Source organism: Myxine glutinosa, chromosome 6 (genome assembly GCF_964187855.1).
Source record: "Myxine glutinosa chromosome 6, kmMyxGlut1.1, whole genome shotgun sequence".
Lineage (NCBI taxonomy): Eukaryota > Metazoa > Chordata > Myxini > Myxiniformes > Myxinidae > Myxine > Myxine glutinosa.
Genome location: NC_136266.1, coordinates 45,440,547 through 45,465,253, shown reverse-complemented (window position 1 = coordinate 45,465,253; position 24,707 = coordinate 45,440,547). Strand labels below are relative to the sequence as shown.

At 42.7% G+C, this 24,707-nt stretch overlaps 2 protein-coding genes and 1 long non-coding RNA gene across 5 annotated transcripts in view; 1 reads left to right on the top strand and 2 right to left on the bottom strand.

Annotated features, from left to right (window-relative positions):
• Positions 1 to 287: 287 nt before the first annotated feature.
• Positions 288 to 6,468, bottom strand: LOC144892588 (uncharacterized). 2 transcript variants are annotated; one of them, XM_078779805.1, is made up of 2 exons: positions 6,339 to 6,468; positions 288 to 2,638 (listed from the first exon to the last, which is right to left on the bottom strand). In XM_078779805.1, exon 2 carries the CDS (start codon positions 1,481 to 1,483, stop codon positions 467 to 469), a length of 1,017 nt encoding a protein of 338 aa, XP_078635931.1. In that variant the 5' UTR covers positions 1,484 to 2,638; positions 6,339 to 6,468; the 3' UTR covers positions 288 to 466. The 2 variants fall into 2 exon arrangements, with proteins under 2 accessions (XP_078635931.1, XP_078635930.1); XM_078779804.1 differs by having other exon boundaries at positions 6,117 to 6,452.
• Positions 6,161 to 12,715, top strand: LOC144892589 (scavenger receptor class B member 1-like). Its single transcript, XM_078779806.1, has 8 exons — positions 6,161 to 6,218; positions 6,448 to 6,677; positions 7,072 to 7,184; positions 8,154 to 8,227; positions 8,337 to 8,388; positions 8,500 to 8,643; positions 8,755 to 8,795; positions 11,533 to 12,715. The coding sequence occupies exons 2-8, from the start codon at positions 6,458 to 6,460 to the stop codon at positions 11,612 to 11,614; spliced, it is 726 nt and encodes a 241-aa protein (XP_078635932.1). The 5' UTR covers positions 6,161 to 6,218; positions 6,448 to 6,457; the 3' UTR covers positions 11,615 to 12,715.
• A 1,157-nt stretch (positions 12,716 to 13,872) lies between these two features.
• Positions 13,873 to 24,707, bottom strand: part of LOC144892586 (uncharacterized) — a 56,911-nt gene continuing 46,076 nt past the window's right edge. Inside the window, exon 4 of one of the 2 annotated variants that reach the window (XR_013623785.1) lies at positions 13,873 to 14,070. This is a non-coding gene — a long non-coding RNA (uncharacterized LOC144892586). Of the gene's footprint in view, positions 14,071 to 14,101; positions 15,223 to 24,707 lie in introns of those variants that run through there. The other variant, XR_013623783.1, reaches the window with a different exon arrangement.

The window sequence follows — 24,707 nt, the reverse complement described above, 5'->3', positions numbered from 1 at the left end:
ATTATTGTGTATTTATATTAAACAAGGACACATACCAAATTTAAACATTGTCATTGTTTCTTTTTTGTTTTATTCAAATATAGATTGTCCGGTGTAACACATGACATGTTCCATTGATTGATTGATTCTATTCATATGCCATTTCAGTTAAAACATATATTTATTTGCTAATTTGGAAATGAAATTGCAGACCTTTCGGTAACAATCAACACTGGCATGTTTCACATTACATTGGACAAACTATAGTCTTTATGTCAGCCACAGTGGTCATTCAATTCATGGCAGCCATTACATCTCCTTTTCCCACAAAAAAAGAAAAGTAATAAAGTAAAAACAGCAAACCCTTGTAATACCATTACATGTCTGCACTGTCATTAGATCATTACAACACCACACCAGTAACCCAGAGCAGTTAACACGAGATAACCAAAGTGTATAAATGCAAACATCAGATAAGCAAAGTGTTTTATAGATCAAGACGGCATGGCCCTTTCACAGCTTGGCCAGACCTCGTATAGACAGTTGTCAGGTTCTGTGACGGAGGCAACCTGTGACTAAAACTGGCAGAACACTGGAGAGATTGATGAACCATCTCTGCCCTGGTAGCACGAGTGACGTCACAGTCATGATTCACAGGTTCATTACCAGACCTTGCAGATGGTTCGCTGTTCCCACTCATTGTGGCTTCAGAACTCTTGTTTTGGCTCGAAGATCGATGGGGCACCGCATCACATGCCGGTAGATCCTGAATGTGAATTCGGTCGCGTCGGAGTGTTTGACCATTTGGTGATGCGAGCAAATATGACCGTGGCTCTTCACACATGGAGAGAACCGTGGCCGGCTCCCAACAATGGGTGTTGTGGTTCTGAACGCGAACTCGCTGTCCAGGGTATAGGCCCGACATTTCGTGTGTCCGAGCATGCCAATCGTGGTGGAGCTTTTGTAAGTAGCGGTGCCTCTCCAGCTCCTCACGGATGAGGTTGTCATCGTCGTGGACGTTGGTGATTCTGGTTGGTACCAGCGATTTCATTTTTCTGCCCAATAGCAGTTGAGCAGGACTTGCCAAGCTGTAGCTCACCGGGGTAGACCGCCAAGCTAGCAGTGCCAGATGAAAATCGTTTCCCGCAATTTTTGATTTACGGAGGATGGATTTCACTGTCTCGACCTGGCGCTCAATGAATCCATTAGATTTTGGGTATGTTGGGGATGAAGTGACGTGGTCAAAATTCCATTTCCCAGCAAATAAACGAAATTCTGCGCTGGACAAATGAAGACCATTATCACTCATAAACGTATCAGGAATTCCGAATTCAGAAAAAAATCTGTCCCAAGGTCGCAATAATCGTGTGACTGGGAGCAGACTCGGGCAGTTTGCGAACAAGAGGAAATTTGGAATAATAATCTGTGATGACAAGCCACTGGGCTGCATCAAAATAGAACAGATCACATCAGACTTTGCTCCATGGTCTGAGCGGAATGTCATGTTGCTGTAGTGGTTCAGGCAGCTGAGATTTCCGGTGTCGTTGGCAGGTCGGACAGCATTCCACTAGCCGATCAATGTCCTTGTTAACGTTATACCAGTACACAGTATCCTTCGCCAGCAGTTTAGTTTTCTCATGTCCTTATAAAAGGTCTTTGTCCGAGGTCACCGAGTTCGATCGGTGCAGCCGATTGGTGCAGCTGATCGGTGCAGATGTGCAGCGCAGCTGTGCAACGATCAGTGCAGCCGTTTGTGTGGCGCCAGGGAAAATAACGTTATGTGGGGGCCCAAACCTGAAAATGCTGGAGCCTAAGTTGAAATTGCAAAAACAATATGACCTATTTTACTCCAGGAGATCCCAGAATTACCCACCCAAAATATCGTTGCGATCGGTTCAGCCGTTTTTGCGGTACCTTCAAACGGACGGATAGACAGACAGACGGACAGACATTTGGTGAATTATAATAAGATGATCATGAATGCCCCCCAAGCGTAAACGTGAATCACATCGAACCAGCACATCTACCTTTAATGTTGCCTTACTTTCATCCAGGTCGTTGAGGAGATCGGCATGCCACCCATACGCCACCGTGAAGAGCGTATAAAGCGACCAATGAACGCCTTCATGGTGTGGGCGAAATTGCACCGAAGCAAAATGGCGAACGTGATGCCAAACCTGAGTAATGTGGAGGTGAGCAAAGCCCTGGGGGTGGCATGGCGTTCCCTCCCAGAACAACAGCAACGTCCCTTCTACGAGGAGGCTAACAGGCTGTATAGAGAACACCACAACAAGTATCCCGGTACGTTCGAGGTCAATATTCCTCTCTTCGGGTAAAAACAACCGAAAGAATGAATAACAAACTTTCCATTAACAACTTTATTTTTGGATTAATTCATAATGTAAAAGTTGTTTTGTGGTTTAAGCCCTTGCCAGACTGGTGTTGGCCGGTTAGGGTGCTGGACTGGGATGGTAGGGTCTTGAGTTTGAATCCCGGTCAGCTGTTGAAATAACACCAGGCGGGTTGATTCAGCCTTCCTTCCGAGGTTGATCCGAAGTTGATCCTTCCGAGGTCGGCAAAATAAGTGCCAGCTTACTGGTAACAGGGGCACTGCATCAGCGCCCCCAGAATATGATGCAGCCAATTAAGCATCCACAAGCTGCACATGAATAAACAAACAACAAAGACATCACATAGCGCACGATACTTCCAAAATTCACCCAAACCCCCCAAAAGAAGGTTTCTTTGGAGACATCAAATTGTCCATTTCACTAAGATTAAAATTGACGATCTTAATCATAGCTCGAGTCAATCGGATGAAAATTGATGATTTTTATGATGAAAATTGATGATTTTAGAGGTTTGATCTTGAGTTGACCTTTTGACCTCAAAAATAGTTTGTTTCCCTATTTCGTGACTCAATGTGCAAATGCTGTTCAATGTTAAAGTCAATCAGATGAAAATTGATGATTTTCCAGATGAACATTGATGATTTTCGAGGTTTGACCTTGAGTTGACCGTTTGACCTCAAAAATAGTTTGTTTCCCTATTTAATGACTCAATGTGCAAATGCTGTTCAATTTTAAAGTCAATCAGAACGAAATTGATGATTTTCCACATGAACATTGATGATTTTAGAGGTTTGGCCTCCAGTTGACCTTTGACCTCAAAATCAATAGGCTTCTCAGTTGTGACTACCTCTTCAACTTGGTAAAGTTTAATGATGATCGGTTTTTCTGTGACCTTGACAAATTGGCAAGTGACAAACAGACACACAGGCAGAATAACAAAGTCGACCGACCAATAGCCTTTGATTCTGCAAGTAATAAGCTCTTGCTTTTATTTCCATAAATATGGCCAAAAATATGTTATTTCAGCAGAGAAATGTCCTTTAATGTAAGGGAAAGTGTTTTCATTTTCAGGATGGGTGTACACTCCGAAACGGAAACCACTCAAGGTACCTGTGGCTCCGACTCAGCCCCCTCTCTGGCGGGTTGCTCACCAACCTTTAAAGACCCCGCAACAGCAGCCATTCAAGTAAGTAAATGTGAAAACTCATTTCGCGCAATTCACATGGATAAGATTATTGAGACCAACGATTGACTAAAAGCTCATCAATCTGTCTTTCTACTTTGTTTTTTTTTCAGCTCAACATACCCGTTTAGTTCCTGCCTTTGGGGCGAAACATACCGACGGCTTGAGGAATTTTTCAAACAACTCCCCCATAAAGTTCAACCTTTGATTGAACATTGCAACAAAACAGGGTGGCCAACAGAGTCTGTCCAGATTCTCCCATCACCTCACGAGGCTGCTGAACCGGGCTGCGGAACCTTGTCCAATATCTCTCGTCACCTTATCCGGTTGCCTAACCTGCGTCAAGATTCATTCTGAGCTCACCTTAACCAGTCAGCTGGGCTGAATCTAGTTTCTGACATCGACTCAACATTCAATCTTAGCTCACCTTAACCAGTCAGCTGGGCTGAATGTAGTTTCTGACAACGACTCAACATTCAATCTTAGCTCACCTTAACCAGTCAGCTGGGCTGAATCTAGTTTCTGACATCGACTCAACATTCATTCTTAGCTCACCTTAACCAGTCAGCTGGGCTGAATCTAGTTTCTGACATCGACTCAACATTCAATCTTAGCTCACCTTAACCAGTCAGCTGGGCTGAATCTAGTTTCTGATATCGACTCAACATTCATTCTTAGCTCACCTTAACCAGTCAGCTGGGCTGAATGTAGTTTCTGACAACGACTCAACATTCAATCTTAGCTCACCTTAACCAGTCAGCTGGGCTGAATCTAGTTTCTGACATCGACTCAACATTCATTCTTAGCTCACCTTAACCAGTCAGCTGGGCTGAATCTAGTTTCTGACATCGACTCAACATTCAATCTTAGCTCACCTTAACCAGTCAGCTGGGCTGAATCTAGTTTCTGATATCGACTCAACATTCATTCTTAGCTCACCTTAACCAGTCAGCTGGGCTGAATCTAGTTTCTGACAACGACTCAACATTCAATCTTAGCTCACCTTAACCAGTCAGCTGGGCTGAATCTAGTTTCTGACATCGACTCAACATTCATTCTTAGCTCACCTTAACCAGTCAGCTGGGCTGAATCTAGTTTCTGATATCGACTCAACATTCATTCTTAGCTCACCTTAACCAGTCAGCTGGGCTGAATCTAGTTTCTGATATCAACTCAACATTCAATCTTAGCTCACCTTAACCAGACAGCTGAGCTGAATCTAGTTTCTGACATCGACTCAACATTCAATCTTAGCTCACCTTAACCAGTCAGCTGGGCTGAATCTAGTTTCTGATATCGACTCAACATTCAATCTTAGCTCACCTTAACCAGTCAGCTGAGCTGAATCTAGTTTCTGACATTGACTCAACAGTCATTCTTAGCTCACCTTAACCAGTCAGCTGGGCTGAATCTAGTTTCTGATATCAACTCAACATTCAATCTTAGCTCACCTTAACCAGTCAGCTGGGCTGAATCTAGTTTCTGATATCAACTCAACATTCATTCTTAGCTCACCTTAACCAGTCAGCTGGGCTGAATCTAGTTTCTGACATCGACTCAACATTCAATCTTAGCTCACCTTAACCAGTCAGCTGAGCTGAATCTAGTTTCTGACATCGACTTAACATTCATTCTTAGCTCACCTTAACCAGTCAGCTGGGCTGAATCTAGTTTCTGACATCGACTCAACATTCAATCTTAGCTCACCTTAACCAGTCAGCTGGGCTGAATCTAGTTTCTGACATCAACTCAACATTCAATCTTAGCTCACCTTAACCAGTCAGCTGGGCTGAATCTAGTTTCTGACATCGACTCAACATTCATTCTTAGCTCACCTTAACCAGTCAGCTGGGCTGAATCTAGTTTCTGACATCGACTCAACATTCAATCTTAGCTCACCTTAACCAGTCAGCTGGGCTGAATCTAGTTTCTGATATCAACTCAACATTCATTCTTAGCTCACCTTAACCAGTCAGCTGGGCTGAATCTAGTTTCTGATATCAACTCAACATTCAATCTTAGCTCACCTTAACCAGTCAGCTGGGCTGAATCTAGTTTCTGACATCGACTCAACATTCAATCTTAGCTCACCTTAACCAGTCAGCTGGGCTGAATCTAGTTTCTGACATCGACTCAACATTCAATCTTAGCTCACCTTAACCAGTCAGCTGGGCTGAATCTAGTTTCTGACATCGACTCAACATTCAATCTTAGCTCACCTTAACCAGTCAGCTGGGCTGAATCTAGTTTCTGACATCGACTCAACATTCAATCTTAGCTCACCTTAACCAGTCAGCTGAGCTGAATCTAGTTTCTGACATCGACTCAACATTCAATCTTAGCTCACCTTAACCAGTCAGCTGGGCTGAATCTAGTTTCTGACATCGACTCAACATTCAATCTTAGCTCACCTTAACCAGTCAGCTGGGCTGAATCTAGTTTCTGACATCGACTCAACATTCAATCTTAGCTCACCTTAACCAGTCAGCTGGGCTGAATCTAGTTTCTGACATCGACTCAACATTCAATCTTAGCTCACCTTAACCAGTCAGCTGGGCTGAATCTAGTTTCTGATATCGACTCAACATTCAATCTTAGCTCACCTTAACCAGTAAGCTGGGCTGAATCTAGTTTCTGATTTAGTTGTGGCCTCCATTTCTGCCTGCTCATCGTCCGCTTGCCTTCTTCAATCCAGATGCCTGCAGGTAGTTTTTGTCAGGTGTCATACCACTTTCATACTCGCTCTAAATCAGTGTTATCTAGACTGTAGAAACTGCAGTGTACCATGCTTTTGCTCAGTTAAATTTGTTATCGTGGTACAGTACCTCGTTTAACTGCTGTCACCATCCATTGGATCTTTCATGTTCTGAAGCTTTTTTTGTTGTTTTGCTCACAATGACAGTCCCTTTATCAATCTTCCCGTTTCACTCCAAGATCTCTCTGGATGGATTTTGTTGGCGAGAATGTGACCGATGGAATAACGGTCTACAAGTATCGGTTTGCGCCGTCCCTCTTTACATCACCGCCTCCTGATTCGTTCTACCCTCCATCTCAGCACGACCCTCTACCCACGGAAGCTTCACCCTCGCCGTCGCCTTCCACGGATGAAGCTTACTGTCCCTGTTTGAAGTCTGGAACGATCAGCCTCAGCAAGTGTCGAAAAGGTCAGCAAAAGAGCTCGTCATTGGACGTGACGCACAGAATGCTGGGTTTGCTTAACTTTAACAAATGGGAAAACAAAGCATCATTCTAGGAAGTCCAAACGCAAACATGTTGCAAGATGCTCTGGGTGCTGCCAAAACGTCGCTTTTCTTCCCATTTTGTGAAGTAAACGATTTGGTAAACCAGCTGCATTCCAAATGACAGCTTTTCTAAAGTTTGTGGTATTTTATTCCTTGATATGTTCCTAAAAATATTGATATGTTCACATATTATTTTAATTGTATCATTAGAGTAGGCCATTGTAGGATGATGCTATGTTTACTTATTGTAATATCTTGCTTTTTTTTTTTTTAAATTAAAACTTCTAAAACAAAACCCTTTTTATTTATTGTACAGGTGTGCCAATCTACCTCTCCCAGCCTCACTTTCTGGATGGTGACCCCAGCTTGCAGCTGTCGGGCCTTGCTCCTGACCGTGCCCAACATGGCACTGAAGTATTAATCCACCCGGTAACTGCCTTAACATGCTTATTACTACTATTTGATAACTTTGCTCTTAAACTATTGACCATCGTCAATCTTGTAATTTGGAATTGGGTTTTTTGGGTTTTCTACTGAGGATTATATGAGGCTCACGTATTTTGCAATAAGGATTATTGAAAAAGTAAGTGACTATTAATGACAGCATGACACAAATCTACAAATAAAATTAATTTGGGTCAATTATGTTATTATTTTGTATGCAGCCTATGGCTGCTGGTTGCATCATTTCTGGGAGCACAGCTGTGCCCCTGATGCAGTGCCCCCTGTTCCCAGTAAGCTGGTACTCATTTTGCCGACCTCGGAAGGATGACGAGCTGAGTCAACCCACCTGGTGTTGTTTAACGGCATGACGGGCTAAAACTAAAGACCCTATGATCTTAAGCCAGCCACCGTAACGGTTAAGCCAACACCAGGCTATTAATTTAGGTGATGGAGATCCAATCCTGGAATGAGATGAGAGATAACGGACCATCTACATATCACATGTGCAGGAGAGATTGAGAATGAGAAGGAATGAAAAAAAAAGATTTTACTTTGTGAAGAAAAGTTATTAGTGGTTCAATGTTTGGCCACTTATGTATTGTGTACAACTACATGGATGATGCGCTTGTTGTAAAATTAAAGGATGTTTACGAAGCCGCGATGTTGCAAATGGAATCTCGTGTTAGACATGAGTCAAAATCCAATTCCTTGAGGCCTGACTGTGGTTTATAGTTTCATAGTGAGTCTGAAATAACTGTGCTGATAGTCAGAAGTAGTTCAAAGTGTTATTGCAATTTGCCTTGCATACTTTTTAAAGTGTCATACTTTTTGTGTCGAAGACACATTAATTGAGTTAATAACGATATATGGTTTGAACCTGGCTCAGAACTTGTATCGAATTGACCATCGTTGCAAAAACCATTTACTGAGATATTGGTGCTTATTCCTTTTCAGCTTACAGGAGTTCCCCTCAGCGTGAACATGAAGTTTCAAGTGAATCTTCTGATCGAGTCCATGTCAGACTTTCCGTAAGTAATGTCCAAATTGCATCCATTGGCCATCTTGGTTTTTATTATTATTATTTTTTTCCTGTGGCTCAGCTAACCACTATAATTCCTCTTCTGCTGTCTTCCACAGAGTAACGAAAAAGTTCTCCAAAGTTTTGCTGCCGTTGATATGGTTCTCGGAGGTATGAACGGAAGCTAGATTGGAAAAGGTCTTCGTTATTTTGCGTTTTCTATTTGGCCATATGATGTAATCGAGCTTCCGTCTCACCATCCGTATCTGCCCCCCTTCAAAGGGAGGCGACGTGACGGGAGGTTTTCGTGACAGAATCTACACCAACCTTGTCTTGATGCCTCACGTCGTATCATTGGCCGCCTGGGTAGCTCTGGGCCTCGGTGTGGTTCTGTGCCTCATTGCTGCAGCTCTTGCTGCCCGAAAGGTGAGGAGCTTCAGTGGTCAGTTTAGACTTCACTAATCAATAGGGTGTTCATGGTAGTGGTGATAAGTAGAAATTGAGAGTGTTTGAATGTTGCATTCATGTATTTTTCAGAGAAAAAATGGAAAAGATCACAGAAAGATTGCTCTTCAAAGGTGAGCTTGAACTTTCATGAATGAGAAATAGATATTTATACCGGGTACCTAACATGTTGTGCCATGTTGGCTCGCATGTGCTGAACAACACTATAGCACATAATTTTATGAAATTACAATAATTTGCATAAACCATACTTCAGTGGGATGGAGGGGTAGAGGGTTTTATCTACAAAAAATGTTGAGCGGTGTCGGAGCGGAACATGATTGAAGAGCAAAATGCATGCATCAAATTTTGATTCAATCATCACACATTGCTCTGCTGTGTCTTAGTCACTCAATGAATATGAATGAATGAATGAATGATCGTTTTAAGGCCATTTTTCCCCGCTAAAGCGGGGGTTAGCCTTGCGGGCCCCATGACAATCATGGTTCCCTGTTTGAGGCAATGTTTTTATGGCCGGATGCCCTTCCTGACGCCAACCCTTGGTCACGCTCTTACGATGTGCAGGGATACGGTGTACCTATTCTAAATTGGGGTACACACCGTGATCATTCATCCCAGCAAGCCGGTACTCAATTTGCCGACCTCGGAAGGATGACAGGCTGAGTCAACCCACCTGGTGTTATTTCAATGGCACGATGGGCTTGATCTCGGGACCCTAAGATCTCAAGCCAGCCACGTTAACCGTTAAGCCAACACCAGGCTAGTTATTGTGGTTGTTGTTGCACCATGCTTTATACAGAACGTCCAATGAACTGCCGCAGTAGTTTCATGGCTTGGGTTACAATCCTGGATGGGTCGCCACTCTGCCGCAGGCATGATGCACTCCGAATATACAGACTTGGCATTTAATATGGAATTTTTTTTTTCTTGACTTGGGTTTACTTTCTGAACTCAGTATATCAATCTGGTGAGTTTCTTTTACCCTTCGTTGATGTCTTTGTTGAAGGAACCATGTCACTGATTGTCTTTCGCAGCAAGAAGTCAATAACATGATTATATCACAGGTGGCGTGACAAAATGTAAGGACAGGTACATTTGACGATTGGCTTCACAATCAGGTATATAAGTGTTGTTGCGTTCTGTATTAGTGGAAAACAACTGCTGCATGTCTACAAAAGTTATTGCCGCTTTCTCTGGAGATGGTCCGTCAACTTGACAATGCTGTTTGTCATGGAGTGGTGGCTTTACGAAATTCTGGTTTGAAACAGCGTGCTATTGCTCTGCAGTATGGCATCACTCGAGGTCAGGTGTCAAAGATCCTGAAACGAAATGCTCAGAGGGGTGTCCCTACTCCAATACCGAGGCCAGGACGTCCACGCAGAACCACAAGGAGAGATGATCGCCAGCTGCACCGGTTGGTCTGCAATGGCCGTACCAAGTCAGCTAATCGGCTTAGGGCTGAGTGGCAGCAACTGACAAATGTGCCTATATCCAGAAGGCTAGTCAACCAACGACTGGTTCAAGCAAGCTATTGTGCCAGGCGTCCCCTGAGAAAGCCACGCCTGACCAGACAACACAGCCAGCGCCGATTGCAGTGGGCCAGAGAGCACCGTCAATGGCAGCCAGGACACTGGAATCACGTGACCTTCAGTGACGTCTAGATTTCTGGTCTATCGTCAAGATGGCCACGTCCGAGTGCGCAGACAAGTGCATGAAGCCCACAACGAAGATTGTATAGTGCCAAGAGTCCAAGCTGGAGGTGGTGGGCTGACTGTTTGGGCTGCTTTTCATGCAGGGGGCAAAACTGACCTGGTTGTTCTGAATGGAAACCTGAACCAGTTCAAGTACAGGGTAATTCTGGAAGAAACATTGCTTCCATTTGCTCGTGCAGCCTTTCGAGGAAACTTTGTCTTCCAAGATGACAATGCACGGCCTCATCGTGCTCGCATGATCCAACACTTTCTTGCTGACCGTGGTGTAGAGCATATGGAGTGGCCTGCCATGTCCCCGGATATGAATCCGATAGAGAACTTGTGGGCAGAATTAACGCGTCGAATCGACAACTTGGACCAGCAGCCGACCTCTGTGCGTGAATTGCAGCAGACTATTGTCACTGCATGGCAAGCGATTCCTGTCCAAACCTTGGCAAATCTCGTGAACAGCATGCCTCGACCTGTGTGTGCTCTCCTGAATGCTCGTGGGGGTTACACGAAGTACTGAACTGTAATTTTACTGTCCGTAATCCCAGTCATAATTTAGCTTTTGTTTTTGTTGAAATTTTTTTTGGCTAATGTGCAAAATAAAGAGGTACTTCTGGAAAACGTACAGAAATTTAATACAGTACTGTCCGTGAATTGAGTTCGATATCGGTTTACATCACTTTCAAGGATCAATTTATTTGCTTCGAAATGTCAAATGTGGTTTTTGTTTCTTTTAAAGGTCACATTAACAAAATCTAGAATAATTTCAACATAATTCCAATGAACTTTTGGTTCCAAGTCATCTTGAAAAGCAAGTTCACCCCCAAAAAAAATATTCCATATTAAATGCCAAGTCTGTATACGTATGAATATTTTTAATAATCAATTTGTTGTAAATGCGAAGTACGAATGTCATCAGTAACATAAATTATTACTTTGTCGAACTGTTGGGGGTGCAAAATTAAAGTAGGTCGCCCTAAGGTGTTTCTTAGTCTGCCTGTGTATGCATACAAACGCGAGCACATATACTGACCGAAAAAAAAAAGAAAAAAAAATGTATATAAATAAATACCCTCATCCCTTCGGGAACAGACTAGGTGTGTTTTGTCATTCCAGTCATCGTCATTGTCTCATTACTTGTTGTTTCCAGCAATGGGAAGGATTCAGAAGCGGAGATACCAATGAAGCCGAAACTACGCTTAGAGGATGAAACGAGGCACCAAAGTCTCTGAACAAGCCACCTATCTTGAGAATATCTCTCAATGGTCCATCTACATTTATTTATGCCCCTCCTCCTTTACGAGAACTGTTTGGGGGTTTTTTTGTGGGTGTGGGAGGAGGAGGTGGAATTGCCTGCACCTCTTTTTCACCGCATTCAAGCTGCTTCCATGTTAAAGCATTGCCGAAGTATTAACATGAATTATTTTGGTTATCACGTTCAAGAACACTGAAGTTTTCATTTGTACAGATCATATCCTGTAAACAAAATGCAGTAACTGTTTATCATTGGGCAGCTGGTGGAATTCAGCCATATTGCTTGTATTACATCATGTTTTTGGTGTTTTGGGAACAATCTGGAATATTTTTTTTATATATATATATTTCTGGAGGGGCAGAGCTTTATGCAAACAGCTGTAATTTGTAAAGGTAATGTGAATAATTTTGTCTGTTCATCGAACTTTGTGTGATGTTTTTCATGTAAAGATATTCTGGGAGAGCCATACTTGAAACAACTTTGTATAGAATGGATGCCTTTGTTATGAGTTGTGGCACAGAGGTGTGTTGTGGTTTTGAAACGGTTTTGTGCAAATCTTTTGATTACTAAGAGGACCTTAAGATATAAAATGAACAAAAAGAAAAAACATTTTTTTTATACCGCCAGTGAATTTTGGGAATTTGAGGCTATCTATTTACGTATGCAAAATTGTAGATTTCGATTTCCTCCTCCCCCTTACCCTAATTACCTTATTTTCCTTTTCTCCATTTTATTCCCCTATAATTTACCCCTCCCACCCCAACCTTGGTGCTTATGTTATATATGGGTGGCCTCATGAAAGTATTACAGTATATCCCAAACGAAGCATTTTCTCGCTGGTGCATCTTGTGCGTTGGTGGGGAAAGTTGGCACAAAGTTCAAATATCTCAAATTACTTGATCAGGTAGTTTGGTGTCGGATTACTTGGTGACCGATTCATGGTGCAATCCTTGGGATGTTGAGTGATCTGGTCTCTTTTTGGTAGTTCTCGCTGTTTATTGGCCTTTGCTTTCTCGGCTGTACAAAAGTGCAATTTTGTAAATTGAAAATAAAGGAATTTTTAATTTTGAACATAAAATGTTTCACTGTGTGATTTTAAAGATTTTACACGTACAGTATTTATACACTTTTCTACATGCCAGCAAGAGGCTTTAAAGTGATCACGGTGAGAGTGAAATCACTGATCTGATGAAAAGGTTTTCATTTTTATTTTTTTCGATAATTACCTCTGCCACCAAAGGTGGATGGAAGTTGTGTTTTCACCCCTTTTTGTATGTCTTGTCTGTCTGTGCACAGGATATCTCAAATAGTTGTGGACGGATTGACTAAATTTGGTGGACAGTTTGGTATGTGAACTGGACGAAATGATTAGATTTAGGTGAAGATCTGGATCTGAGAATGTAAGCGATTCTACACCATTGAGGGCAAAAAACGATATCAAGTTGTGAACAGATTCGGATGAAACTTTGGACGTTGTGGACGGATGAAACTTTTGACAGGTTGGGTGAGTGACAAGGACATGCGGATTAGATTTTGGTTCGGGTCATATCTGGATTCCAACCTTATCGATGGGATACAAAACGTCAACTTTTCAGCATGGCGGAGGTGAGGTGCAGTATGCTCTACCGAGTGCCGTACTAGTTTTCTGATTGGATCAATCAAAAGTTGCTCTTGCCATCAACATTTGGATGTTGGGTATACTGGTGGTATTCATGTGATTGGAATTTCATTCGTTACCATTCATCAGCCACATTACTTTCATTCAGTTGCATTTGTCAGACAAAAAATTTTTTTTTTGTAGGAAGGTACAAAACACCAATCTTATCTAGATTAACTCAATTGGTACTTGTTTCTGAAGGACATCCTGATTACAATCACTTTCACCACCTGGATTATTTGATTTGCGTTATCCAAATAGGGTACTTTTTGGGCTTATTTCACATAATGACTGACTTATGGTCCACTTTTAATGTTTAAAAGGATTAGAACAAAGACAATCCGCATGGGGAGGATATCCTTCTTAAGGAACTGCCCCCATTGAGTGCTGAGAAAAATGGCGCCATTGTCGTGACATTGCTAGTACCCAGAGTGCCCCAGGAAGTGACATCACTTCCTCCAAAACTCGCTGTTTTTCTCATATAATGGCCCTTTGTTGTCTCAGGTATTCATCTGTGTGGCAGCTTAACTACAGGCCTTAAATACTGTTAAAAAACCCCACATTACAGTCGATATTCGATTGTGTCAAGGGTCGAGGTGTTGAGGCAAATGCACTTATCATTGTGGGGGTGTAAAGGCAAAAGGAGTGGTAGAAGATGAGGGGGGGATGGAAAAGGAATGCGTAGAATATATGTGGGATGGGGGTGTCCGTTCTGCCAGGATTTGTACATAGGATCTTCATGGACACTTGTGACTCATTTTTGTGGAGGGTTGCACCTGGTACATGGAGATAAAGCAGGCAATGACGACAATTTTCAGAGGTGTTTTAATAAATAAGAACTGTTCACTGTGATATGCATATACTTATAGTAAAGCTTTATCAAACATTTATAGAATAGTATGAGTAAGTACATCTTAAAACAAATAAAATTTTAACCTCATTATCAAGATATTCGATATATAAATCAATGTTTACTTGGTTGATGGAACAAGTTGAAAACGTGGTTGTGCAAGGGATGTGTATTAGAAGGTTTTATATAGATTGACAAAAAAAAACCATAGCTCCCAGTTCAGGGTGGTGGGATGACCCAATTCTCTAAATATGTATGACATGGGGGCATCACATGTTCTGAAATACCCCAAATGTGGGTGAATTAACATAACTCCATAAGAACTGGTTCTTTGCTTATTCTGTAAACTTAGACCTCAAACGACCATTGTTGATAGATGCAACAAGCCGCTTTCTAAAGAAAGTGTTTACTATAATTCACAGACCAGTGTTTGTGTGTATGTGTGGTGATTGTTTGTCATGCTACTCCTACAGTTCTGGCCTGATTACATCCAGACTTGCTATGTAGGATCAGCATGATCCCAGTTAGTGTAATAGCGTTGTTTTTGTCTTTGCAAGTGCAAAGGGGGATGCCAATTCTCTATGTAAATGTGTATCGTTTAGCGCCACCTCCAGGTGGGAGAGGGTACTACAAGTTCCACCATTTACAGTACAGTATTCCTGTCCCCACGTTTTCCAGATCAGTGTGGTGTTTTGAATTAAGCAGTAGGCATTTTTTTGCTTCATGCACACAACCCAAGCTTTTAAAAATTTATTTTTGGGGGCAATTGAGGGGTCAGTTAATTGCCTATACACTGCCCAGGTAAAGATTATATGTCAAAAGAACGTGTTGCATGCTTTGAACAAGGTCGTCCATAGGGTTAGGGTACTCTGCTAGTCAGAGAAATCGTTGAACAGAAACTTTTTGTGAATACAATGAGTTTATCACGACACAGCGACTCCTCACAACATAATGTATATATATTCAGGACAGTGTAGTGATAACACAGCCATGGACCTCCACCAAGTGAAAATGCACAAATTTCTTGTGCGAAGATTTACAGGTCGAAATTGTAGTTGTCAACACCAGCTTTGGTACGCTGCAAGTAAAAAGAAATGAAAAACAACAAACATTAATGATGCTTTTGCTATCATTGATTTCAAATCCTTGTGTTAGCTTCGCAGATGTGGTTGGGTTAAAAGTGCAAAAGGGTCCTGAGTTCAAAGCTCCATGTCTCAATTTTTTTTTTCTTCCACAACCTGTAACGATTTTACGTGTTGGCCTCATGGTTAGGGTGGCGGGCTTGGGAGCCTAAGGTCCTGAGTTCGAATCCCATTGAATTAACGCCAGGTGGGGTTGACAGCCTGTCATCCTTCCGAGGTCGGCAAAATGAGTACCAGATAACTAGTTATAGAGGCACTGCATCAGCGGCAGACGTGCCCACAGAAAAATGATGCAACCAGCATCCGGGTGGCTGCACATGAACCACCACCACTTAAACACTGTAGAACACAAATCCCCTGCTTTTCACTTTCAAAAACCTTTAGTTTAGCAGTATTTAGACAGAATATTACAGCATTTTCCATCACAATTTGCTCTTTGCAGGCCCGGCCCATGTCTTTTTTCTTTTCTTCTGAAGACTGCGCAGGGTAAGGTGTTCCTTGAACTCAATAGTTGGTCTTGCCTCGATAGAGTAGCGAGACAATTGTATCGCCTGTGTGTGTGTCAATGTCTATATTTCCACTTTATTTTTTTTTTCTCTGCAACCATTTGTCCACTCGATGGAGAATATTTATTGATAACTCTGACATCTAGGATCACGTGGCATGGCAACCATGTTGGATTGAAGGAAAAAAATTGAAACTTGGCAGATGTCATAAAGTCCCCATGGGATATATAGGGTGATGTCGGTGAAGTGGTATTCCAGCCATAATTGGTTGAATCAAAATAAAATCCTTATCTGAAAATTCATATACAGGGTGAGTCAAAAGTAGCGCCCAGTTTCTGTTTTTTCGGCTGTCAGATTCTTTCTGGGATGTCATGTTGTTAATAATCGTCTTGCAGATTATTAATTTTCTTAATTTATTTATTTTTGTTTGTTTGTTTTGCAGGTTATTGCTGAGAGTTTGGAAAGTTACTGAAGTTGTACCAAATTGAACCATGAATTACCTTTCAATGAATCAACGCATTGCGGCCGTGAAACATTGCTACAAATGTAATAAACAACCAACGATGGCGGCACGCCGTTTAGCACAGGAATTCGATATTAAACCCACCCCAGGGAAGAAACATACGATTGATTGTCGAGAAATTTGAAGCAACAGGGTCGGTAGCCACTGCAAAGAAGTCCGGTCGTCCGAAAACGGCAACGAATGTAGCTAAGGGTTTCCCCCGTAATAATTTTCCCCCGAATAAATGGTTAGATAAACATGTCATTCATTTATTTATACCTTCTTGTACACTGCAATACAAATGGCAAACAAACAATCAACTGACAGAAATATATATATATATATTGTTACGGTACCCGACGTCGGCCTATGGTTCCCCTTCGAGGGGGGATTAAGCCCCTCGTCTGTTACTGACCGACGTGGTCCCGGGGGTATGACGCCACGCCCGGTCGGCACTGGATAGGGTTTTAGGCCCACAAGTCCTATGACCTAAATACCAGCGCTTCCCGGTACGCGAAGGAACACCTCCCCGCTCACGGCCGCAGCGTAATGGATGTTGCGCCGAGCGAAGCGAACCGCGGCGTGAGCCGTTTACCAAGACTAGACCCGATCCTGAAACGTTGGCCAAATCGTGCCACAGATATTCAATGAGGGAAAAGACAATGACGACACGGATGTGAAGAAGAGGAAGACGAAGGCAAAAAGGTTTGAACTACGACTATTATTTATTACTATGTACAGGACCAAAAGAAACCAAGGAAGAAGGAAAGATCATAAAATAATGACAGAAGGAATCAAGGAGACACAGTGAAATGCTAGCTTATTTACACAGGCTTAACTTATACCCCAAGACAGAACAAACAAAGACGGACTCACACGAATGGGGAATTTGCAGGCAGGAATGATTGGAAGGAGGAATGGGCAGGTTCAGCTGGGGCAGATGGTTCGGGCTTGATCCCGCACAGGACGTCGGGCTGGACCTCGACGGCCACCGATGCCACCGCAATCTGGCTCCCGCTGGGTAACGGGTCGAAGCTGCCTGGTGGAGTCAACGCTGCTGGTGGAGCCAAAACTGCTTGTGGAGCCAACTTCTTAACGGGCGCAACTCTCCGTGGGGATCCCTTCCTCTGCTTTTACCAAGCTCGTCTGGACTCTTCTCTCAAACGCAACCACCTTGGACTCCTCTCTCAAACACAACCACCTTCGACTCCTTGCGCAAACGCAACCACCTTCGACTCCTTGTGCAAAACCGCAACCACCTTCGACTCCTTGCTCAAACGCAACCACCTTCGACTCCTTCCTCAACTCCTAGGCTTCCGCGCGCGCTTATATCGCCCTCGGGCGATCAAGCCGCCCGCCTCCAGGACACGCCCATCGGTGAGGTCGCCTTGGCCCTGATTGGTGGGCACGGGCTCTCTGGCTCCACCCTTGATGACGATCGGCGGGCCACGCCCTGGATTCGGCGGCTCCTCCCCCTTCTTCTCAGAGCCCACCTCGTGGCTAATGGAGTCGCGGTGAAAACCGCCCAGCAGCTGCGGCGAATGCAGTTGGCAATCGAGGCTTTGGGAATGGGGCTTTGGGAATAAAAGGGGATCTATCTATTTGAATTCGGTGCAATGGAGTGTCAATTAATGGAAGACAAAGCCTTAGCCTAATACACAGAATAAGGAAATAACTACCAACAAGCAGGGAATCTTATGATTGGCTAAACGTGATTGTATATGGCCTAACTACGGGATGCCCTTTGACCTTTATACACAACAACTGGAGGAAGGAGGGTCCACAATAAAACAATTTTAAAAAACACAATTCTCATATCCACAACAATATAAACAGAAATCGGGTGCTACTTTTGATACCCTGTATTTGATCTATGACTGAAGTGAGTGAAGAATTAAATTTATGACAATCGGTCACGTGGTCCAGTGGCCATATCAGATTGAAAATAAAAAAGGAAAAAAATTGTTCCTCCAGAACTGCTTAACAGATCAATGTGAAACTTTATCCATATGATCGACCAGCCATGGATAATGTAGTTTGAATTGTCTATGCCTCCGCCGACAGAGTCGCCGGAGGCATGTTTTCAGGTTGTCCGTCCGGCTGTCTGTCCATCTGTCCGTCCGTGATAGGTTTTCGTTACCACGATAACTTGAGAATGGTTGAAGGGATCTTAGTCAAACTTGGTGCAGGTATGTATAAGAGGTAAAGATGAACTGATTAGATTTTGGGGTCATGTGCTCAAAGGCCAAAAGTCAGAGTTCATGTTAGGTAAAAACCCTGTTACCATGATAACTTGTGAACCAGTGATGGGATTCTGACCAAATTTGGTACACATGTAGAATGATGGAAAGATGAACTGATTATATTTTGGGGTCAAGAGGTCAAAGGTCAAAGTCTATCATAGGTCTAACTTGAGAACGGCTGAAGTAATCTAATTCAAACTTGGTAGAGGTATGTATAATGATGTAAAGATTAACTGATTATATTTTAGGGGCAAAGTTCAAAGGTCAATGGTCAAATTCTGTTATAGGTCTCTAACTTGAGAATGGCTGAAGTGATGTAATTCAAACTTGGTGAACATAAATATAATGATGTAAAGATTAACTGATTAGATGTTGGGGTCCTGAGGTCAATGGTCAAAGGTCATGTCAGGTAAGAATGTGATAACTTGTGAACAGCTGAAGGGATTTCACTTAAAACTTGGTACAGGTACACTACCGGTAAAAAGTTTTATAACACCTCAATTTTTCCAGTTTTTATTGAAATTTAAGCAATTCAAGTCAAGTGAATAACCTGAAATTGTACAAAGGTAAGCAGTAAACTGCTCGAGGTTAAAAAAAAGTTTAGTTTAGCAAAAACGGGAAAATAATGCAAATTGCACAGTTATATTGTAAAAAAAGGCCTTCTTCAGGGAACAAGTAATGGGTTAACAACTCACAGCTGTTCCGCAGCAATGTAAGTAACTTAAGCCTTGAAAGTTGATGCAAACAATTCCTACAGGTGTCCCAACCTCTGCTGATTACTTGATTAGAAACCCCCTGTCTGTATAAAAGCAGTATTGGAACAGACTGTTATTACACCCTCTGAAGCATTATTTGGACAATATTGCACTGCAGGAAGTAGTATATTGGAAACTGGAGGAAACTCGAGGGAGCGGAAGACAAGATGGGGAGAGAAGGGGAAGCACACAAACACAACATTTGAGAGCAGGGAGATGTTCTGGAGGGATAGGGCTTCGGGGGAGGAGGCGTGGGAAGGGAGGTGGGGGGGGGGGGGGGTGGGAGAAGTATAAAACACAAGGACACCAAGGACTTCCAGGACAGAAGTTGGTATTTCAAAAAAGTGGATTTGGGGTGAAATTAGCGGGGGTAGAAAAGATCAAGGTTTTGGATGGGGGAAGATAAGAGATGGTGGTGAACAGCTGTTTTAAAGACGTGGAGGGAGGAGTGGGATTGAAGAGAGTGAGGGAGTTTGTTCCAGAGGCGGGAGAAAAGGGGAATGAAGGAATGAAGGTGAGCAGAGAGTCTTGATTTTGGCAGTTTAACCATAAGAGGGTTGCAGGCAGATCTTGTGCGACCTGCAGGAATATTTGGGGGACAGAGCCCAGAGAGAGCTGGGGGGGGGGGGGGGCAAGGCCAGAGAGGAGTCGGTAGAAGACGGAAAGACCACCAACCTGCCTGCGGTGAGTGAGTGAAAGGCCCTCGGAGTTAGCTTTATCGCGGGAGATTCCAATGATCCTGAACGCTTTGGTTTCAACCGTGAAGACGAGCTCGGTGTGAGGCAGGAGCACCAGCCCAGAGGGGAGAGCAGTATTCCATTGAGCTGCGGATGAAAGCCTTGTATGTGGTGAGGAGCTCAGGTGTGCCAAGGAAGGACTTCGCACGACGGAGGATGCCCAGTCGGCGACTGGCTTTGGAGGCCAGATTTGAAATGTGGTTTTCCCAGGAAAGATCATGGCAGATAGTGAGACCCAAAAGCTTGAGTGACAGAACTTCTTGGAGAGGATTATTCAGAAAGTGGATGGGAGGGTTGTCCAGTCGGTCTTTTCGGAGAGACATCGTAAGAGTGTGAGATTTGTCAGGATTGAAAGACATGTTCCACTTGTTTGCCCAGTCTGTGATTTTGTCCAGGTCTGCAGAGAGTGAGGAGGCTGCAGACTGCCGATCTGAGGGATGAGGAATGGAGCGACAGAGAGTAGAGTCATCAGCAAAGAGGTAGAGAGGATTTTCAAGAGAGTCAGAGAGATCATTGATGAAGACCAGAAAAAGCACAGGGCCCAGAACACTGCCTTGGGGAACTCAAATCTTTGGTTCATCACGCAGGGTTTTTGTACGCCGTCGAATAGGCGAAAGGATGGTTCCTCAGTGTGTGACACCAACTGTCAAACATGGAGGAGGAAGCAAAGCAACCGACAAGTGCAACACATTTGTGGGAACTTCTGCAACAGTGTTGGGAAGAACTTCCCGAACAATATTTGATTTCCATTGTAGAAAGAATGCCACGAGTGTGTTCGGCGGTTATATCTGCAAAAGGTGGCGACTTTGCTGAGTCAAAAATTTAAATTAAATTTTGTTAAACAAAATGATTCGATGATTTATTTTTTATCTCCAATTGTTTATTTGTTCTATGCTTAATCTCAGAGTACATTGAGACATTAAACTGCGTAAATTTCAATAAAACTGGAAAAATTGAGGTGTTCTAAAACTTTTGACCGGTCGTGTATGTATCATGATGCAAACATTAACTTATTAAATTTTGGGGCCAAGAGGTCAAAGGTCAGAGGTCATGTCAGGTAAAAATGTGATAACTTGAGAACAGCTGAATGGATTTAAAGCAAACCTGGGACAACTCGCTATTGTTTCTTCTTAATTCATTCAATTTAGCCTCAATGTGAACAAAAGTGATTGTTAAATATCCTCTAAGTGTGGTAATCTTCATCCTGATGAAGCAGCACTTGAATGGAAGGAAGGAAGGAATAATCAGTAAAGTTACGGATAATGGCAATGTATGTGACATAATACGGTGCGGCATGCATACGGGTATATGGGTCATAAAGCATTGGGTCATAATAGTAGTGTGTACAGTTAACCATGGTATTTTTGTTCAGAATGAGCACACGAGGTGAGACAATGCGCTCTTCCGAGTGCCGTTCTAGTTACCCAATGGCTCTGCGCGAGGGACGGGGCTTTGCAAACACTTCTGTGCATTGCCCATCTGTCTGGGCTGTAACGTTTTTTTACAATTTGAGCTTTTTTCATGAAATTTTAAACAATGCTTCATTATGAGAATGTGGAGAAGACTAATAATTTGGTCTAAAGTCATTGGCATATAAAATCATCAGTTTTCATCCAATTGATCTGATATTTTAAGAATTTGCATATTGATTCACCAATTAAAAGTTAAAAGCCGATTTTTTTTTAAGATCAAAAGGTCAAAGGTCATGGTTACATAAAATCGACAATTTTCACCCGATTGACCTGAAATTTTAATAATTTGTATATTGGGTCACTGAATTGGTTCACCAATCAAAAGTAAGAAGCCCATGGATTTGTTTTTAAATTTAAATGGTCAAAGGTCAAAGTTGTATAAATTTGTCAATTTTAATCTGATTGATTTTGAGCATTTAAACAGGGTTTGCATATTGAGTCACTGAAGCCAATTGCTTTTGAGGGCAAGAGGTCAAGGTCACCTAAAACGGTCAATTTTTAAAAAAGTTTTTTTCGTCATGATTAGCATATGGAAGAAGTGGATTACACAAACTGACTTTGCATTTTCAGATGCTTTCGACTTTATTTTATTTTACCAATGGGAAAACACCATTTTTACCAGTGTTTTTGGGAAGTTTGAATTGTTATTAATTTAAATATTATTCTTTTCAGTTGATTTTCAGTTGATCATATCATACAGGTGATGCTAAGAGAAAGCTATAAATTCATCAACTTGAATAGTCTGCAGAGCAAAAGGTATTGGAAAGGTACAAATTTGTACTTGCAGCTTTCAAATACTTTTTCTGATTGTAGTTTTTAACTTTTTCATACCTCGGGACTAGAAAGCGACAAATATGTACCTTTCTATTATCTTGCCTGGTTATATTATCTCACTATATATGTACATATATAAATATATATATATATATATATATATATATATATATATATATATATATACACAGGTATATATATGTTGTTGCGGATCGCCCGAAGCCCATTCCCGTTACAAAGGGGGGATTAAACCCCTTCCCCCCCCACCCCCCCGGGTCTTTGTGTCCACGAGGCCGAATCACCACTTCCGGAGCAAGCGTGAAAAAGGGTATCGGGTCAACATCGCACGTACCTTTAACCCACCCTGCTACGAAAGCGGGGACCGAACCCCACACAAGGCATGCTTAATCGAGTACGCCCGAGCGGTATGCGTATCACGTGACTCGTGCCGTTACTTTTATGGAACCCGATTCGAGCGGTTCTAGTCGTACCATGCGAGGCCAATCAATGGAAGGGACGGGAACGGTCAAATAAGAGGAATAACGCCATTTATTATTTATGTACGATTCACAGAAGGAAAGGGGACACAGAGCAGAAGCTTAATCAATCTTAACTTATCCCCAGACACAGGGCCCACTCACGCACACGGGGAGAAGAAAAGAAGAAGTCCGCGCACCAAACGCGCTTTGCCGTCGGTCGCTCCGGGGCAGCTCGCCCGGCGTGGCTCTCTGGCGGTCACGGCACATATGCAGGCGAAGGCAGGCAGGAGGAGATCGCGCGCCTGTGGCCCGGCACGGGTCGTCCTCTCAAGCGCACGATTAATACAGTGCAGAGTGCAGGGCACAGGGCACGGGGCAAGTTCGTGTACAATCACGATAACCAACAATTCAATGCACTCATTCTGCGGCGCGTTCTCAAGCTCAACTCAACTCCACTCACTCTCACAGGGGTTCCGACTCAACTGAACTGACGCGCAAGTCATCTGAGGTGGGGGGGCTCGGAGCAGGGTTTTATGGCTCCGCCCCGGCCTTACTCGAATGTTCCAAGCCCCACCTCCCGTTGCCGTGGTTAGCCACTCCCCTCGAGCTCTGATTGGTGGCTCATGCTTACCGGCCACCCCCCCCCCCCCCTGCAGCGCCTCCCTTCGGCCTCACCAGACTTGTTCAGGCCTGTCACGTGGCATGCTTGCGCCAAAAGATCACCCTACTCATGGGCCTGCTCAACGCAAAACTAACACAGGAAAGGACTACGCTTACATTCACGAAGAAATAACTAAACTATCGCGAGGCTTCATGTTGTGGTGCGTCTACCTACGAGGGGGATTATCCTTTATTCCAAAACCGTAACAATATATACGCAAGTATATATATATATATATATATATATATATATATATATATATACAGCAATACCCCGGCCTACGTCATTAATTGGTTCCATAAGCCGTGACGTAACTCGGTTTTTGACGTAAACCGGGCATAATGCCTTAAAAATGCCTTAAAATGAAGACGTAGCTTCGGAAAATGAAAAGCGCTTTTTCAGTGACATATGCAAGAATACGTTCCCCATCATGAATGATGATCGATACCGTCGACCGTGGCAGCCCTAAGTCATGCGCTATCACCGACACTTTTTCACCTTTTTCATACCTTTTAATCAGATTTAACTTATCTTCCATCATAACTACATTACGCTTGGAAACACCAGCACTATCCTTCTTAGGACCCATGGCTAACACAGACACAGTAAAGGAATAATCACAAAAATAACAGCGGAAGGCAAAGCAAGCACGCGACCACAGCACAGGACAAAATGCATATGGCGTCGCCTTTGTTTTGAATGAGAACCAGCAGCTACGCGTACGTATACTGTACTTACATTTTAAAATATTTTTAATGTGCTTTTTATTGTATTTTAACTTGTTTTTTTAGCTTCTTTTATTGTTAATTTTTATGTACTATTTTATTTATTTTAAATATATTTTTAAGGAAAAATTAATTTTTTTCACGTCCTCCTATTATGATGTAGGAGTGACGTAAAGTCGCACATAATGACGTTCGCTGAACTGAAATTTACTCTAGATGAGTGGCGTAAAGTCGGATTTGACGTAGGTCGAAATGGCATAAAACGGGGTATTGCTGTATATATATATATATATATATATATATATATATATATATATATACACAAATATAATTTTTAGCTTACTCCAAGCTCGGGGTACACATACAATTCTCTGTGGGGGGGGGGGGGGGGGGGGTTGGGGGTGGGGGTAACATATCTGGTTGTTCTGCTTTTGTTTTCCTTGTGTAGCCCCCACCTCGAGTGGCCTTCTGGTTTTGTGGCCGGCAATATCCCATTAAAAAATAGTAATAATTCCAAAAAGGAAAAGTATATACACATTTCTCTATATTCACGTAAATGCTTTGCCT

Bases quoted from the DNA above. Each gene is read 5' to 3' on its own strand.
- LOC144892588 (XM_078779805.1), bottom strand. From the start codon at position 1,483: ATGACATTCCGCTCAGACCATGGAGCAAAGTCTGATGTGATCTGTTCT.
- LOC144892589 (XM_078779806.1), top strand. From the start codon at position 6,458: ATGGATTTTGTTGGCGAGAATGTGACCGATGGAATAACGGTCTACAAG. The intron at 7,185-8,153 runs GTAACTGCCTTA...ATTCCTTTTCAG, and splicing joins CTGAAGTATTAATCCACCCG to CTTACAGGAGTTCCCCTCAG. The intron at 8,389-8,499 runs GTATGAACGGAA...CCCCCTTCAAAG, and splicing joins CGTTGATATGGTTCTCGGAG to GGAGGCGACGTGACGGGAGG.